The sequence below is a fragment of the Choloepus didactylus genome, chromosome 10, assembly GCF_015220235.1.
Source record: "Choloepus didactylus isolate mChoDid1 chromosome 10, mChoDid1.pri, whole genome shotgun sequence".
In the NCBI taxonomy this organism is placed as follows: Eukaryota; Metazoa; Chordata; class Mammalia; order Pilosa; family Megalonychidae; genus Choloepus; species Choloepus didactylus.
This window is the reverse complement of record NC_051316.1, coordinates 19191840-19209758: the sequence shown is the minus strand read 5'-3', so window position 1 is coordinate 19209758 and position 17919 is coordinate 19191840. Positions and strand designations below refer to the sequence as shown.

The window sequence follows — 17919 nt, the reverse complement described above, 5'->3', positions numbered from 1 at the left end:
AAAAAAATGGGAGTGATGGGAAATAAACAACTAAACCCAAAGCAAAATAATGATAATATCAGATAGGCACAAACGGCATTAAGTCCTGTAAGATGATGTGCCAGAGAGTGACACATCATCACATGTCATGTACTTTGTGATATGTCTTTTTGAGTTTAACATCATCCCCCTTAGACTATAAGTATGATGAGGACAGGGACTAATGTCTGTCTTATTTTTCATGGTATCCACAGCTCCCATCCCAATGCCTGGCACAAATCCAGTTGAATGCACATATTGTTGAATAAAGAACTATTTTGGTATCCTCTTTTATACACAGCATACTTCTACAATCAGAAAGTAGAAAAGTACAATTCAAGTGGCATTGGTGATTTATCATTTTGACGGCTCCTTTGACAAATCTGAAGCATTACTTTTTCTTTTTAACATTAATTCCGCTCTTTGGAGGGTAATCATCAATTTTAAAGATCACTTTGAACTTGCTCTTGGATTTGTAAGATCTGCAAGGACTTTTAGCCAAAAACAATAAAATATTTACAGCTGGATACTAAACATGAAGAAGGTGACAATTTCATATATTTTTTTCTTTTGCATAACGTGGTATTGATAGAACATTTTCATTTTAAAATATTTTATAGGCTGCATTCCATTTTGGCAGATGATACTGCACATGTCATGTCAAGCGGTTCTAAGTTGGGACCATGAGAGAAGAGAAGGATAAGAGGGGCACCTCCTGACATTCCCAACTGCAGAAGACAGACTCTGGGGCCATCTGTACACCTGTGCTACAGAGAGGGGAAAAGTTTGCATTGAAGATGTGATATTCTAGTATATGTTACTGATGCATCAAGTGTATTTCATGACTGCTACAGGAGAAGGGCTTTGCAGACGCTGACGTTCTGTGCTGAGTGTTTTCTGTTTATTATAATATATAACTCTCAATAACCTCATTAAACATTATCGACAAGGAGATAAAGTAAAAGAGACCACTAAGTAACTTGCTCAAAGACATGTGGCTGGTTAGAACTCTGAAGCCAGCCTTTGATGCCAGACAACCTGACTGCAAAGACCCGTGCTATACTGTTCCCTCCCCAAAGGTGAATCCTACAAACCACAGAGCATATTGTTTTACTGTTTTATATTTCCACGTCTATTGCTATATCCCACAATTATGCATCAATGAAAATTTAAGAGGAGATGGAGATAGGTTTAAAAATCCGCATTTCATTCGTTCATCACCACAGACTCATGGAACCACACACTACCCTAGCGTTGTAACATTTCAGGAACCAGGAAGCAAAACGGTGGTGGGGAGAGGGAGATGGGTCCACAGTAATTCACTCATTTCAATAACAGGTATTAATTGAGCATCTTCTAAGTACTGGACCCAGGTCTGCCCTCATGTGTTCCTACCCCACAGCCAGGTGGCAGAGACAAATTGACTTTGACACAAAAATGCTGAGTCACTGAATTATCAATGGACCCAAAGAACATCCTTGGGAAGTAGTTGAGAGAAAGATGCAGGGTAAAATGAAAAGGACTCTGCTCCCAGTCACGGTAGGAAGTAGAAATCTAGAAATCTTGAAAATAAAGGCGTTGAATCAGGCTTTATTCCCATGCAGGGAATGAAGAAGGGTGTACTCTCCCCAGGCTGATTGGAGAAGTTCAAGGGTGACAGTCTGCCAAGTGGCTCATCCAAAATCCATGTATTCAAGGCAAGAACATGAAATGCTGCCACATTCCAAATGAACCTTCCAGTTTCAAATCCTTTGAGATGGTTTCCCACTAGCTGCACCACTTGTAAAAGTAACCTGGGCACTCAGGGACCTTGTCCCTTCTCTGTAAGATGAGCAAGGGAGACAGGGATGGACTGGATATCCTCCATGGCCCTCTCCATCCCTGGCTCTGACTAGGTTTTGTGAGATACACAGAAAGGGCATGTTGATAGCTGAGAAGGAGCTTCTTCCAAGCAACGCAGCTGGCCAATTTCTAACACCCTCTCTCCCTATTCCCTAACACTTCTCCAAACCTGAGCCTCCTGAAATAGAATTCAACAAGAAGTGGTAAGGAAAACAGCCTCCTCCACAGCTGTTGGAGTATACCTCCAAATGATGAAGGGAAAAGAAGTAATGGAAGGATGGGGACAAAGAGAGGCAGTGATGTCTTCCCCATTGCTTCCCTTGTCCTACTTGAGATATGATGGCAGGAAAGACCTACTTCTAATTTGGGCAGCAAGAATGTAGATTTTCCCAAGAGAAGGGTCTTGCTACATTGGCCCGTAGAGCAAATCAGCAATTCCAGGCAGAACTATCGCATTTTCCCATTGGCCTATCGATGTTATTCCCTAAATGAGAACCACCAGCTGCGTCTCACTCAGTCTTGAGTGCCCACATTCATTCAGACTCAAATTGAGCTTGTATTTCTTAAGCTCCTTCAAAGTGCTAGGCATTGCACACAGCACATTTCCATGCATTAACTTATTTTAAATCAAGTTACTAAAGCCTATCATGAGGAATCACAAAAATTAGGTTCTGTTTCTAGAACTAAGAGCCTCTTAGGTTCTTAACATCCTGCCAGGTGCTACAGGGAGGTGCAAGGTAAGGGAGGTGCATTTCCTTACTTCCACTGTGGGCAGACCTGAGGCAGCTGGGGAGTGGGCTGCAGGCCAAGGGAGAGGAGAGCAGTGGAGGTATGAGGAGCATGCTCGGTAAGAACAGTGAGAAGGCAGGCCGGGGATGGACAACACTGGACTTTGATTCAAATGTACATGAATGCACAGAGCAGGGTCTCCAAATGTGCCTGAACCCTTTGCTCTCTACAGTCCATTTGCTACACGGTAGGCAGACGGATCCCACTGAACATCAGTTAGACCTTGCTTAACCTTCCTTAAGACTAGCCCAAAGTGAAGTCTGCGGCATGCCTTAGAGCCCTTCATCCCAGCATCCTCCTCTTCTCATTGTGCACCAGCCACCGTGACCTCTTGTGTGGCTTGAGCCCTTCAAACACACCTGCACATGCTGTTCCTTCTGCCAGGATGGCTCTCCCACCGCCTTCAGGCCTCAGCACAAACGTCTCCTTCTCAGTGAAGCCCTTCCTCACCCCCCAGAATAAAACAGGAACCTGCACCCTAAACCCAGCATGCTCTGCCCCCTTACTTCTCTCTGATATGATATGGATTTCTTGTTCAATTTTTCTGCATCTATCAGTCCACTAAAATATAGGCTCTACGAACTCAGACATTTACATAGTTTACTCCTCCATCTCCAAGGCCCAGACAGTGCACAGGAAGCGAATCCAAAATAGAATAACCCAACAAAATGACTAATGCCTAACACCCCATGCAACCTTGGAATCCAATAAACGCTGGTCCACAGAATGAATGAGTTGATTTAAATGACTGGAAAATAGGCCCCAGACACATCCTTTGGGTAAATCTAAATAAGGGCCTAAGAAACGCGTGCTGGAAAGGAACTAATAGATTGCTGAGCCCCATCTTAGGGGTCCTCTTTAGTCCTCACCACAGGATAAGGAAGGCTGGGACTGCACCCCCATTTTCTAAATAAGGAAACTCAGCAGTGATTTTAATCCAGTTCTGATGCAAACATAAAGATCCCACTTTCAGGATCCACAGATATACATTCAAAATAAGGAGTGTTTTATGAAATGACACTTAAATAGGGAAAATTTGGAGTATTCAAAACAAGGTCTGGGACTTAATTAACCCTTGGGCCCATGTGAGCTGGGGGGCAGGTGTATCAGCAGATTCCACTGCCTAGAGCGGGAGAAGACAGCATTCAATGAACAGAGAAATGGAAACATTCAAACCAGACACGAAGCCAGCAGAATCTGGTGCTGGTTTATCATAGAACACTCGAAACTTCTGGCTTTATCTTCCAGAAAAAGGAAAAGAAAATATGCATGAACATAGTTCTAAAGATGAAAAAATCTGGAAACGTCAAGAAATCAGAACTCGGAAGACTCTCTATTCACTGTTGCTCACCCTGCCCTGTGCTAGAAATTACTTACGATCTGGGCTGTATTCAACACCAAGGGCAAACGTTACATACCCTAAAGAAATGTACTTGACAATAGTAAAACATTTATAATAAGCCATATGGAAGAGAACACATCCACTGTCCTGCAGAAAGAAAAACCCACAAACTCAGAAACCGCTAAATTACCTCAATTAGCCTTCCCATCCTATACCTGTTGCAGACAAAATGCCTTGAAATAAAATAACAAAATATTAGAGACTTCCAAGTGCTTCCACATGTTTGTTTGTTTGCTTTTGTTTTTTTCTATGTTTTGTTTGTTTTTTTTAAAAAAACATTACTTGCGGTGATGGAAAAGTTTTGGCAATGGATGCGGTGACAGCAGCACAACATTGTGAATGTAATTAACACCACCGAATTATATCTTTGAATGTGGTTAAAAAAGGGAAGTTTTAGATTGTATGCATGTTACTAGAACAAAGATTTTTTTAAAAACCCATATAACACACGCACATACACATTTTACATTGCCTGGTAATGTAAATACGTAGTCCTAACTAACGCTGGAGAAAGAAGAGCATGGAAGTTTGGAGAGGGGAAAAGCCAGATCAGCATCTTCTGAGTGACTAATACACACCAGGGAGTGTGCTCTGTGCTCTGTAGCCGTTTGCTTTTAATTCTTGGGAAAATAAAAGAGCACGATCATCCCTGATCTCAGGTCTGTGGAAAAAGCTGAGTGAGCCTTGGGAAGGCTCTGCCGTCTGCATAAGATTGCTCAACGGGTGACAATGCTTCTTTTTGTTTGTTCATTTCAAATTTTTATTGTGGTAAATTATACAATACAAGATTTCGCATCTTAACCACTTTCAAGTATAGAATTCAGTGGCGGTAATTACATCCACGATGTTGTGCTGCTGTCACCACCATCCACAACCAAAACTTTTCCATCAACCCCAAAGAGACACTCTGAAGCCAGTAAGGGTTTGAGTTTTGAAGCTGGGTCCCACCTGCTCCACATTTGTGCTCTTACTACTTGTCAATTACAATAGGACCTAACACGGGGACCTAGGTGTGACTAAAGGGTGGTGCCCCCCCATTATTCAACAGCCCACCACCCAGAGTCTGCCATGTGCACGGGGTGTGGAGGGAGGGCCACACAGAGCATCCAGCAAAGAGAGATTATTAGGATATTACAATGTAAGGTGGAGCATAGAACCCAGCCTCAGGTGAACCGTTGGGGGACTTTGGGAAAATGCAGAAGCCCAGGCCTCTCCCACTGTGGGGCCCCCTGCACTTTTTTTAGCTCTGACACCAGCTGGCTCTGAAATGCACCAAGTTTGAGAATTTCTTGTCTAAACCACGAGCCCCAACATGGGAGGAAAACTCAGCACAGGGGAGAGGTGCTAGGGTCAAGGACAAATGAGATTTTAGTCTGTGCAAGGCAGGGAGGAAGCAAAGGGACATTTATCAGACAAGAGTGAAATGTAGGCTTCCTGACTTCTGCACGGGGTTTATTATCATCCCTTTTAAAGGATGGCAGAACTGAGCAGAACTCAGATCAACAAGGGACGCGGCCTTCTGTTTTTAGGAACAGACAACTTCGAATAGGAATAGACATTTGCTTCATGACCACAGCTCTTCCTCAAACAGCATAAAAACCAGCATCTCAACCAGTGAAAAGTCAGGAGGACTTAGTCATTTTGCTGGATTATGCTATTTTGGGTTGACTTCACAGGCCAAGAAGCTATGTAAGCAATCCCATGACATCTGCGTCAGGAATTATTGCTAAGAAAATGTTAAAAGTCCAAACCTTAGGGGAAATGAGCTGGTAGATGCCTGTATTAGGGAAATATATTTTTCTTCCAAGTAGTAAAGCTCTTGGCCCTGCCCACCAGCAGCCATCACTACAGCCCACGAAACCATCATTCTCATCACTATCTTGGGCCAATCAACATTAAAGATCACTAGTTTAAAAAGAGTATTGTGCTTACAATATATTTTTTTTTTAATAAGTGTGTGGTAAAAAGGCTGAGGAAAGTTCTATAAATAGATGGATACTCAGCAAAAACAACCACTATTTCTAGGAAAAGTTCAGCAAAGTCAGGTGGATATTAATCAACATGCTTGACCATGAGGCCATGTTACAGTTTCTGGTTAAGTCTCCGAGGCTAGAATGTAACAGTTTTAATCTGTGACATTCAATTAAGTACCTCTGGAGACACCAAATGGTGACCAGCAAATGCAGGAGATTGCCTGGTCTGGCTGTGTGGCTTTGGGCCAGAAAACCTCTAGGGAATGAGATCAAAGTTGCTGGCGGGAAACAATTCCATAACTTTTCTTGACCACAGAATTGGCCTGCATCTCCAAGACTGTCTAATATTTAAATTTATGTTGAGCCACTAAAGACAATAATGAACAGAACTTAGAATACCATCTTATATTTAAATTTATGTTAAGCCACTAAAGACAACAATGAACAGGACTTAGAATTCGTAGTCCTAATCTTTGAATTCATGAGGCCAAAGCTCACAGTCCTACTTCTCATTAAACAGCTGTGCTTACCGTGCACTTAAGCTACTCTCAGAAAGTACTCTTTACTACCTATCCTGTTAGCATTTGAGCTCCAAGTAAAAATAGAATCAAAGTCAGATTATGGGGGAAATCAGAATGAACAAACTCTGATATTTTTATTTTAGTTGGATAGCCACGGAAATTGCTATGGATCCTACATTTGCCATTCAAAGCAAGATACGTGGCTGAAAAATATTTTCTCTAAGCATTATCTCCCTTAATGCCTGTGCTGGTTTGTATATATTATGTCCCTCAGAAAAAGCCATATTCTTTAATGCATCTTGTGGGGGTGATGATTAGGTTGGAACATTTGGATTGGGTTTTTTCCATGGAGATGCGCCCCACCCAACTGTGGGAGATAACTCTGATTGGATGGTTTCCATGGAGGTGCAGCCCTACCCATTCAGTATGGGCCTTGATTGGTTTACTAGAGCACTATATAAGCTCAGACAGAAGAAGCGAGCTTGCTATAGCCAAGAGGGACACTTTGAAGAACACACAGATGCTGAGAGAAGGATGTCCTGGGAGAAAGCCATTTTGAAACCAGAACTTTGGAGCAGACGCCAGCCATGTGCCTTTCCAGCTAACAGAGATTTTTTGGATGCCACTTGCCATCCTACAGTGAAGGTACCCAATTACTGATGCATTACCTTGGACACTTTATGGACTTAAGACTGTAACTGTGTAACCAAATAAACCCCCTTTTATAAAAGCCAATCTATTTCTGGTATTTTGCATCCTGGCAGCATTAGCAAACTGGAACAATGGCCAAAATGAGTATTCGCTTTAGGGTCAGACAGAGCAAAACACATGCAAGGGGAATTTCAAGTGATAGCTTCAATTCACAAAGTCTTTACAATAGGCCAACACACGTGCAGTCGGATGATAATGTGTGAACCCTTCTTCAGGTCACCTGGAGTTCAGTAATACGGAAGCGGAGTTACCCTTAATTACCAAAGCAGATCTGGTGGTAGGAGGTGTGGGGATTAACACCACAATACTTACAAAAATTTTCCATTTGTCTTTGATCCTATTAGGACAATTTGTTCAGATTCCTCTCGAGAGATTTTTCCATGGAACCAGGGCATTTTCTCATGGGCAGTGGTAGCGATTAGCTTCTCCAGCTGTGGCTTCTGACTGATAATGGCTTGCTCCAAAGCTTGACCCTGCCAGGAGGAGGGGTTTGGAGAAGAAAGGGAGAGAGCAATCAGAATAGGTGATAATAAGGAAAGATGTTTAAAATGATGTAGAAATCATTTCCAATCTGCAAAGTCATGAGCCCCATGGTAGAATGGGATCAAGTTTTCTTTCTTTCTTTGTTTCATTCATCATTCATTCACTCAATGAACAAAACCAACATGTTCTTTATATATTATTTAAGTTCCTTCATATTTGTAAGTAACAGAATAGATTTTAGAATAAAGAGATTGGCCTTCTGAAAGCGTGACAGGGCTTTAAAAACCATCTGGTTAAATGCATGAGGTCCAGAGAAAGAGCCTCTGGCCCTAGGGGCTTCAGCTCCCAGTTTGCCATTTAATAACAGTTAAGGAGTGCTGGAAAGGATCAGACACAAGAGGCGTGAGGTGTGCAACCAAGGAGACATGCGTTTTCCAATCTGCTTCTCCAAGGCTTCATTCCAAGCACCTGTGCACCCCATTACCTGCAACTGCAGAAAATGTGACCACAGAAAGATCAACCTTGGCAATGTAAAAATAATAATGTGAAAAACAAAAGCAGGAAAATGGGCTGAAAGCCAAGCGAATTGATTTCCTCCTCTTTCTTACAGGGAGAGAAATAGACATTCTTTACAATAATAAAAAGAGAATCAAAGATTGATTATTTGAAGTTATAAAGAGAACCAGTAGATGCAAGAATAAAAATGTAACTGACCCAGACTAGGAGATATAAGGGAGAAGGAGAGATGGAAGGGAATGTGAGGATGGCAATTTTATCCTGCTTCATAGATGAATAAGAACCCAAACCAGCAATAGGTTATACACCAGGCAAGCATCTAAAACAAAGTGAGAAGAGAGGAAGAAATTGAAAGGGTGTAGAATACCACCCAGCTCCCACCAAAGAACGAGCCACTGAAATATGCAATAGTACAGATGCATCATCAATGCATCATGCTATGAGAATGAAGTCAGTCTGAAAGTTAAGATGCTGTGTGAATCCATTTATGTGAAATTCTGGAAAAGTCAAAACTGTAGGGATAGGAAAAAGATGAGTGGTTGTCAGGGGCTGAATAGGGGGAGGGGATGGACTACAAAGGGCAAGAGGGTACTTGATGGGGTGACGGACTGTTACATAACAGCGGTGGGGGTTACATGACACTAAGCGTTTGTCAAAAATCATTGAACTCTACACCTCAAGAGGATGATCTTTCCTATATGTAAATTATGCCTCAGTAAATCTGATTTTATCTGAAGTTTTTAAAAAGTATAAAGATGGTCAAAGATATAGCCAATAAATACTACTGAAAAATTTGGGACTCAACCACATTTGTCTGCAAGGTTGAATTTAAGACATAAAATATTAAAGGCCTAAAAAGAGTCACTGCATACAATGCTCACAAACTAAACTGTCATATCAAATAACACAGCAAAAATGCATACAGCATTCATCCAGGGCATACAAGAAAATACTGTCAAACACTTAAGTACCAGCAGGAGACTGTCAGTCAAACTCGTTGACTTGTGATACCAAGTGTTGTTAAGAATGTGGTAGGAATGTAAATTGTCACAAGCTGTGTGACCTTTCTGGATGGGAACTTGTTACTAAATATCCAAATTAAAACACCCATATCCTTGGATTTGGCAAAGCGAACCCATTACGAGTTTATCCTGCAGAGAGATTGCATAAAATCTTAGTAAAATGGTGTGCTGGATTGAATTGGGTAACCCAGTTTGTTCATGTTCTCAGTGTTGATCCACATAACTGTAGGTGTTGACCCAGTGTAGACAAGATCACACCAAGATATTACTGTAGATAATGTGTGCCCCAAATGAATAAGGTTGGGTCTTAATCCAGATTGCTGGTGTCCTTTATAAGCAGAAGAAATTCAGACATAGTGAGAGAATGCTGCTGGGATGAGTGGAAGCCAGAAGTCAACAGAACCCAGAAGAGAAAAGAGAGAACACCACCATGTGATGGCAAATTCAAGGATTACCCCAGCCAGAATGCAACTGACCATGGGAGGAAGCCAGCCTTCTAGCTAACACATTGATTTGGACTTCCGGCCTCAGAAGCGGTGAGCTATCTAGTAAATTTCTGTTGTTTAAGCCAACCCATTGTGTGGTTTTTGTCAGAGCAGCCTGGCAAACTGATAGAGATGGGTACAAAATATCTTAAAAGCGACATTATTTAAAAAAAAAAGAAAAAAGAAAAAAGAAAAACACACACACACACAAAAGCATCTATCAATAGCTACTGGTTAAATAAATTATGGTACATATGAGGGGGAAACATAGAGCAAGAATTACATAGTCATGGGTGTGCTGACACAGAAAGTTCTGCAAGACAAATTATGATGCAACAAAATCAAGCATCAGTCAATACGTATAGTGTGACCTCTGCAAGATAAAGAAAGAGCAATGGACATCTCTTGTTGCTGCCTATCCAAAAGGGATACACATGGACCGAGTAATGGTGATTTCCTTGGTGGAGAAACTCTCAGCCCTGTCCTTAAGGGGCTTCCCCTCTCAACTGTTGCTCAGAAAAGGGAAAAACTGTGTCGATTTTTGGCCAAAGTTGCCTAAGTAGATAGTTGGTCATTTGAGGCCCCACTGGATGGTTTTCCAGGCAACTGGGATGTCTGTACAGGAGAATACAAGGGACCCCCGAGCCCACCTGGAGTCGCAGGACCAGCCCATCAGCTCACCTGCAGATTCCACGTCTGCTTCACGTATTCCCGGATGAGGTTCTCCTTCAGGTCCTCAAAGGGTCCGGTCTTGGGCTGCACCCCGGAGGGCCGGTTGAAAGGCTTCTTGAGGATGCAGACGAGGCCGTCGGACTCCTGGGAGTGGTAGAGGCAGAGCTCGGCGGGGCTCGCGTGGGTCCTGCCGCCCGCGATGGCGTAGCTGCCGTTCAGCTCCCGCTCGATGGTGTAGTGGTGCGCCTTTCTCCCGAAGGCCACCGACAGCGCAAAGCCGCCCAGGTAATTGCGACTCTGGCGCAGCAGGTAGAGCCCGTCCGTCATGCCCCCCTGGACCAGGTAATCTTCCGCCTCCTCCCGGGTGATGTTGCCGAAAAAGAAGGGCAATTGGCTCGCCCCGTCGGGTGTGCTGCCGGCCATGGCTGCCTCCTACCTGGACAGCGGATCGAGGACCTGCACAGAGGTGTCCACCTGGGGTAAAGCAAAGGAGGGGAGGATGTCAGCGAGGAAACCCGACACAGCAAGGGGCATTTGTTGAAACCTCTAGCACTCTTTAAAACTGGAAGCAAACACTTCTAGGTCAGAATGGAATCTCTTCCCTCTTTCAACTTGGTGGCAGAGCCCCAACAGGCTACTGTCCTTGCAGTTTACATAATTATTTTAGTTTCCAAACACCCCCTCTGGATAGCCAACCTAAAAAGAAAGCATTTGACAAAAGTGACCAAATGAACTTTTTTTTTTTTTTTTTTGTGGAGGCAAAGAATTCTTAAGAAAGAGACATGCTGAAAAGAGAAGTATTATTGCAAAACAGGGCTGACCAGCGGCTGCCCTGACAGTGGATAGTGGACAGACAACACGTACAGCCAGAGCATGAATTTAAATCAATTACTTCTCTCCAGATTTAGACAGTTTAAAAGAGAATTCACAGTCATCAGTGTATTACAAGTGAAAGTGTTGCTGAATACTTTTCTACTGAAACTGCAAGATTCTATGTTGTTTAGTCATATACTGCAGTGAAACATCAGACAGGTAAAGGGATAGTCTGGTTTGCAAACCAAGTAAAACTGGAGCAAGAGGTCAATGCTAGGCCTTCCCACCTTAAGCCTGGGGTGAGAAGATCAACAAGCTGCTGCCCTGAGGTGCAAAAAGTGGCACCTTCCCCAAGTCCCTTCAGGCCTTGGGGAGCAGGGGGTACACTCTTGGCTCCCCACTCCTTCTTCAGACAGGCAGCAAAGCAAAGCAGCCAGATACCTTCTGGCAATCTGCCATTTACTATCTGCTTATTGACATTAAAGAAAAAGTGCAGCTTTCACATTTGATGAGGTGGAAAAGATATTTCATGCATGAAACAAAGGCATATCTAAACACCACTATGGACACCTCCTTCAGAAAAGAAAAGGGGCTATTGATATGTTTTTCACAGGGAAAGTGTTTTCTCTCCATTGTGATTGTAAATGAAGACACATATTGCTAGTTCAAAAAGTACCCAAAGAAGTGTACATTTTAACCTAAGGGGCTGTCATCAATAGACAATTATCTAGATAATTCCATCAGTTCACCTGGGAAAAAAACCACATGCTTTCATGCTACTCACACACAAGATCATGCAAAACAGCTTCTCAATATAAGTTAATTACACATGGTTGTAAACATAAAAACACCTGCCTCATAGAAGTAATAGAACTTTCTCTGGGCAATATCATCATCTGGCTGAGCCCGTAATAAGACATGAGTTTTTATTGTATTTGTTAGTACAAATAAGTGATTTTCTTGCCGTGCTTTCCATTTGACCATCAAAGATTAATTTCTCATTGTCCAATAACTTTCTAAAAATTCATCTTTCAGCAAGATTTGTTTTTAAAGAAGAGTCCATATTTGCCCTTAAATCTAAGAACAGTATTGACAAAAAAAGGTGTCCTTTGGAAAAATAGTAAGTTGGTGTATCTTTTGGAAAGAAAGATTCTTTTTTTCCTCTCAGGCTAATCTGTCCACGACGCCTTTGTTCATGGTTGGATCCCAGCCCTCCCCTTAAGTAGCAAAGGCTCTAAACTCTCCTTTCTCACCCCATATTCTTTTCTTGCAGAAGGTCTTCTTAGGGTCTCAACTACCAGCACTGCTCAGTGGCCCCCACCTGCATTTCTAACTTCCCACTACCTCCCTCCCAGTGACCCCATTCCCCCTTAGGCCAGTGCTTCTCAAGCTTCTCAGACTTCCAGGAGTGCAGATTGCCCAGGGACTCTGCAAATGCATGGGCTTGTAACACAGCAGCTCCAATAACTGCCAGTGGGAGACTGATGTCAAGCACCTGATCAGACCTGAGGACAAGTTTACCACCTGCTGCCTCCCGGACATTTGCCTGCCCTAGTCGAGGCCACAGCAGCAGCCCAGCTGCCCTAGCTAGGAGCCTCAGAGTAGTTCCAGAGTCTTTGCTTTCTCTCATGCTCACTATGGTGATTCGGAGCTGTGTGTACCCCAGAAAAATATGTTCTTAAATTTAATCCATTCCTTTGGGGGTTGACCCATTGTAAGTAGGAACTTTTAATGAGGTTACTTCAGTTAAGTGTGACCCAACTCAATCAGGATGGGTCTTAATCCTAGTAATGGAGTCCTTCAGAAGCAGAATGAAATTTAAACAAAGAGATAAAGCCACAGGAAGCAAGAAGCTGATCATCAGTGGAACCTGGAAGAGAAAGGAGAGGCCGCCACGTGCCTTGCCATGTGACAGAGAAGCCCAGGACCAAGGATCACCAGCAGCCAGCCCGAGGACGCCAGTCTTCGGAAAGAAAGCATGGCCTTGATGACACCTTGATTTGGACTTTCTCTTGGCCTCGACACCATGAGCCAATAAATTCCCATTGTTTAAGCCAACCCACTGCATGGTATTTGCTTGACCAGCCAAGGAAACTAAAACACTCACCTTCCAACATTCTGTCCCTTTTACCTCCCACATGGCTGTGTTATGTGCTCCTTAATCTCTAAGTTGACTGTCATGCCTGATCTAACCAGCGTCATCTCCAGCCTGCACTGCTGTTAACACTGCATGCTTGCCATACCCTCACCTATTCCTCCCGCTCCATGTCCGTGTATCAACACAGCTCCTGTCACCTCCCTCTCTTGCCAAATACACTCTCCAGAGACTTCCCCTTGCTCACAAAGTATTGCCCAAACCCTCCAGCATGCCCTCATCCCTCCCTACCTCTTTGCTTCCTGTCTAAAATGCCCCATTCACAAACCACAGAGGACCACTCTGACACACCCCAACTCTCCCTCTTTCACATCTTTGCTCATGGCATGCTCTCTGCTTGGGGCGTACACCCTCTCGGGTCCCCAGCTACTCTTAGGTCCTTTTGGACCTAGCTCCAATGTCATTCCTGCTGTGTCACTGTCCCTGACTGGCTTGCCTTCCTGTGTGTTCTCATAGCACTCTTTATATAACTACAGTCCACCATTAGCGTCAACTAACAGAAAAGCCTGAAGAGCAGTATTTTCAATAAAATGTCAACAAACACTGTGATGGTTTGAAGCTGTATGTACCCCAGAAAATCATGTTCTTAATCCACTCCTGTGGGTAGAGAACTATTTATGGGAGGGGACCTTTTGATTAGGTTATTTCAGTTGAGGTGAGCCCCAGATGGGTCTTAATCCTCTTACTGGAGTCCTTTATAAGAGGATGAAATAGAAAGAATACAAAAGACAGAGGTAAAAGACACAGAAGCTGAGAAAGAAAGCCACAGATGTAGAAGCATGAAGCAAAAGCAAAGAAACCCGGGAGAGAAGGGAGGGACCAGCAGATGCCACCATGTGCCTTGCCATGTGACAGAGGAGCTGAGGATCACAGAGGAGCTGAGGATCACAGGCAGCTGGTCTTCAGGAAGAGCATACTGTCTTGATGATGCCTTGGTTTGGACATTTTCATGGCTTCAGAACTATAAGCTTGTAAGTTAATAAATCCCCACTGTAAAAGCCAACCCATTTCCAGTATATTGCATTTCAGCAACTTTAGCAAACTAAAACAAATACTTTTTATTTTATATAAGTCTTAACAACATAACTATAACTTTAAAAATTCATTGGCTTGTCAATATGTTACATCAGCGCTGGTATTTTGGCCCTTTGGAATTCTATGAGGTGTGAATCCCATACTCAGGTGAATTGACACAAGACAGGATGGGCTGTGATGAGACTCTAAGAGCATTTACTAATTTGGAGTGGAACTGCCAGGACCCAATCCTCCAGGTACATGTGAGGGTTGCTCCTGCATGGCTTCAGTGGTGTCTTAGTTTCCTGGGGCTGCTGTCAAAAATTACCACAAGCTGGGTGGCTTAAAACAACAGAAACTTATTTTCTAACAGATCAGGAGTCCAGAAGTCCAAAATGCAAGTGTCAGCAGGGTTGGTTCCTCCTGAGGCCCCATGCCCCTCTCCAGACTTCCGGTGGTGGCTGGCAGCTCTTGACCTTCCTTGGCTTGTAGATGCATCACTCCAATATTTGTCTCCATCTCCCATGACCTTCTTCCCTGGGTGTCTGTGTGTCTTGTTAAAAGGAAACCAGCCACTGGATTTAGGGCTCACCTAATCCTGGATGACCACATCTGAACTGATTAAATCTGCAAAGACCTTATTTCCAAATAAGGTCATGTTCACAGGCGCTGGGATTAAGACTTGAATGTATCTTTTTGGGGGGAAACCATTCAACCCACCCTAGATGGTATATTTTCAGATTGGTTCCCACTCAGGTTCAGCACTGGGCAGCCCTGTGCTCTGCAGAAAGCATTCTGACGGTGTGACTTCCTGGGCTAGCATTGACCATGGCCACAGACCTTGAGAAAGACACCTTGTGTCCGTGGTGGTGGCGGTAGTGGTTTTCAACAGCAGAGATGGGTCACTGCAAGGACCGCTTAGCCAACACCTTTTGGCTACTTAGTTTGGGAAATAAACAATGTCTGTAATGTCCCTGTTTAACCCTTCTCAGGACTGGCACCCACTGTGTCCTCCCTGGTCTCTGTCCCCCTCTTTCCCAGGCTCCTGGGCATGGAGAGGATTAGCCTCTCTTTTCCAGCCACCCTTTGCAGGAGTCTTGTTGCCCAGGCTACTGTGCTCAGCTCTGGCTTTCAGATATTAATGACAACTCCATATGGCAAATCCAAATCCAAAGAGCTTTCTCTTTTCACTCAGCCTTCTTCTCCCAACAGTTTCAGCCTCTCAACAACTTTATCACCTTTGAAACAAGTCCAGAGCCAACATCTTTCCTTGCTGTACCCTTTCCTCCTTCACACCCATCCAAGCAACCATCCCTACCTGTCGCTTTCTTTTTTCTTTTTTCAAGTGCTGCTTAAATCTGCCTTTTCTTCTGACCCAAGGAAAAGTCTGTAGCTCAAACCCTGTCTAACTCCCTCTGGGATCCTTAGAATTCTCTCCTCATTAGTGTCTGCAACTATTTTCGGTCCATTTCAGCATTCCCAGTTATTTTTCTCCTGGAGTGAAACCATTTCATTGGAAATCTCAACATTCAAAAATTTAAAAAAATAGCCTTGGGTCCCCATGAGTCCACCGAGAACCTCAGCCTCCCAGGCCTCCTGCAGTTCAACGCACATCTGCACGGACAGTTGTTCTGAAAGACGAGTCTTCCGGTTGTTGGCAGGTAAGGGCTCCAAAATCCAGCTCGCTACAATCTCTCTTCTCATCCACCAGTCAGCCTCCTTCCCTTCATCACAGATGATGATGAATCCCAGTGCAAACAGCCTGGAAGTGTTTTTCCCATAAGGCAGCAGCAGATCAGAGTCTCAGTGAATTTCATCTCACTTGGTGTGAGCTCTTCTGCCAGCATGTCCTTGTCCCAAAATTTGCAGCAGCTGAGTACCACTCACTCTTTTGGGGCCTTTTTATGATGCAGGTTAAGTGTTCATTTAGTGGCAGAAAAATGTTTCATGACATAAGATAATGTTTCATGGTGCCTGGGGCTCCATATCCTCCTTCCATGTTTGTTTTCCTCCATAGTCTGTGTCCAAAGAGTGACAACACTTTAACAGCAAAATTAATTTGCTGTTAATTTTGCTGATTGTCTTGGTCCCCCCACCAGCGTCTGCTCTGCGAGGATGAGAATAGTATAGCCTTCTTAAACTACCCTATGTCAGTGGCTAGAATGGTTGCTGGTGCACAGTAGGTAGTCAATAAATATTTGTTCATTGGTGGATATTACGAAGTGAAAGCAGATTTTAGAATAATGTGTACAGAACAATCCAGTTTTATTTTTAGAAGGTTATACATACCTTTTTTGACATGCAGAATGTGGATTTGTTATAGAAATATAGGAAGCAAATTAAATGTCCATAATCACACTACACATTATATTTGATGGTGTTATTCAGCTCACTCAAATGTGCAGGGATAGTTTATCTAATTCTTGAAATCCAATGATCTTCCTAAAAGCCTGGGTTTGAAATGCGTGTACACGTTTTTGTTAAGACTATATACATTTCCACTCTCCTGACCTTATTCATAATCTCAACATTTTCATACATCGTCAGTGAGTCTGTAACCAAGCTCAAAGCCTTTTACTACTAAAATAACTGGCAAAATTATATTTGCCAGGGGCAACATAATTATATGAAGGCATTCTTTTTTAAGAAATAATAATTGATAGGTAACCAAAAGATTTTTGATCTAGTTCATTTTCCCTTTATAGGTAAAAGAGTTCACCTGGGCATGCATTCCAACTCCTAAAGACTGTATGTTAAAACTGTATGCAAAAAGTGTGGGAAAGAAGGAGAGAGTCCAAAAGGACATGCATCTGTGAGAGAATGATGGTATTGTGGCTTGTTTTATTACTTCTCTTTATATTTACTGCCAATACTCCCTCGCCTTACCTTGATTCTTCAACCCACTGTCGGTCTGGCTTTAATTTCCATCTCTCCAATGAACCTGCTCTTGCCAAGCTGCCAACTTCCAAGTTGCCAAATCCAGTGGTCACTACTCTGGCCTTATCATACTAGATTTCTCAGCAGTCTTGGACCCAGCCAAGCACCTACACTTGAATGAATCAGTCCCTTTTCTTTGCTAAACCCCAACCACTCCTTGGCTCCATCCTTTTCAGTCTCCCTCACTAGTCCCATGTCTTACTCTGCAACCCAGCTTGGGATCTGAAGGTCTGCCCGCTCCCTCCTCCTGCTCCCTTGGTAAATCCATATCCCCAGTTCTCACTACCAACTACATGGTTACGATTCCCACACGTGTCTCTCTCCACTGTGCCATCTGCTTTCCTATGGTTTCCACTTGGATATCTAACAAGCAACTCAACCTTCATGGTCCCCAAATGCAGCTACCATTTTTCATGCAATCTTAGTCCCCAAACATATTCTCTCTTGGTCTCTCCAAATTGAGGAACTGATGTGAAATCTAACCAGGTGCATAGGGCAAGACCCTGAAGATTCCAGGTTTCTTCCCTTTTACTCCTCCCTCACTCTAACCCACTGAGTCAGATAAT

The 17919-nt window shown here is 43.3% G+C and overlaps 1 protein-coding gene across 5 annotated transcripts in view; it reads right to left on the bottom strand.

Annotated features, from left to right (window-relative positions):
* The window catches only part of SYK (spleen associated tyrosine kinase), a 102802-nt gene that overhangs the window by 40583 nt on the left and 44300 nt on the right, over positions 1–17919 (bottom strand). For all 5 annotated transcript variants that reach the window (XM_037798261.1, XM_037798257.1, XM_037798259.1 and 2 more), the window contains 2 exons: positions 10444–10908; positions 7569–7729 (listed from right to left, as the gene is read on the bottom strand). In XM_037798261.1, coding sequence (XP_037654189.1) covers positions 7569–7729; positions 10444–10857 — 575 coding nt within the window. In that variant the 5' untranslated portion in view covers positions 10858–10908. The remainder of the gene's footprint in view (positions 1–7568; positions 7730–10443; positions 10909–17919) is intronic.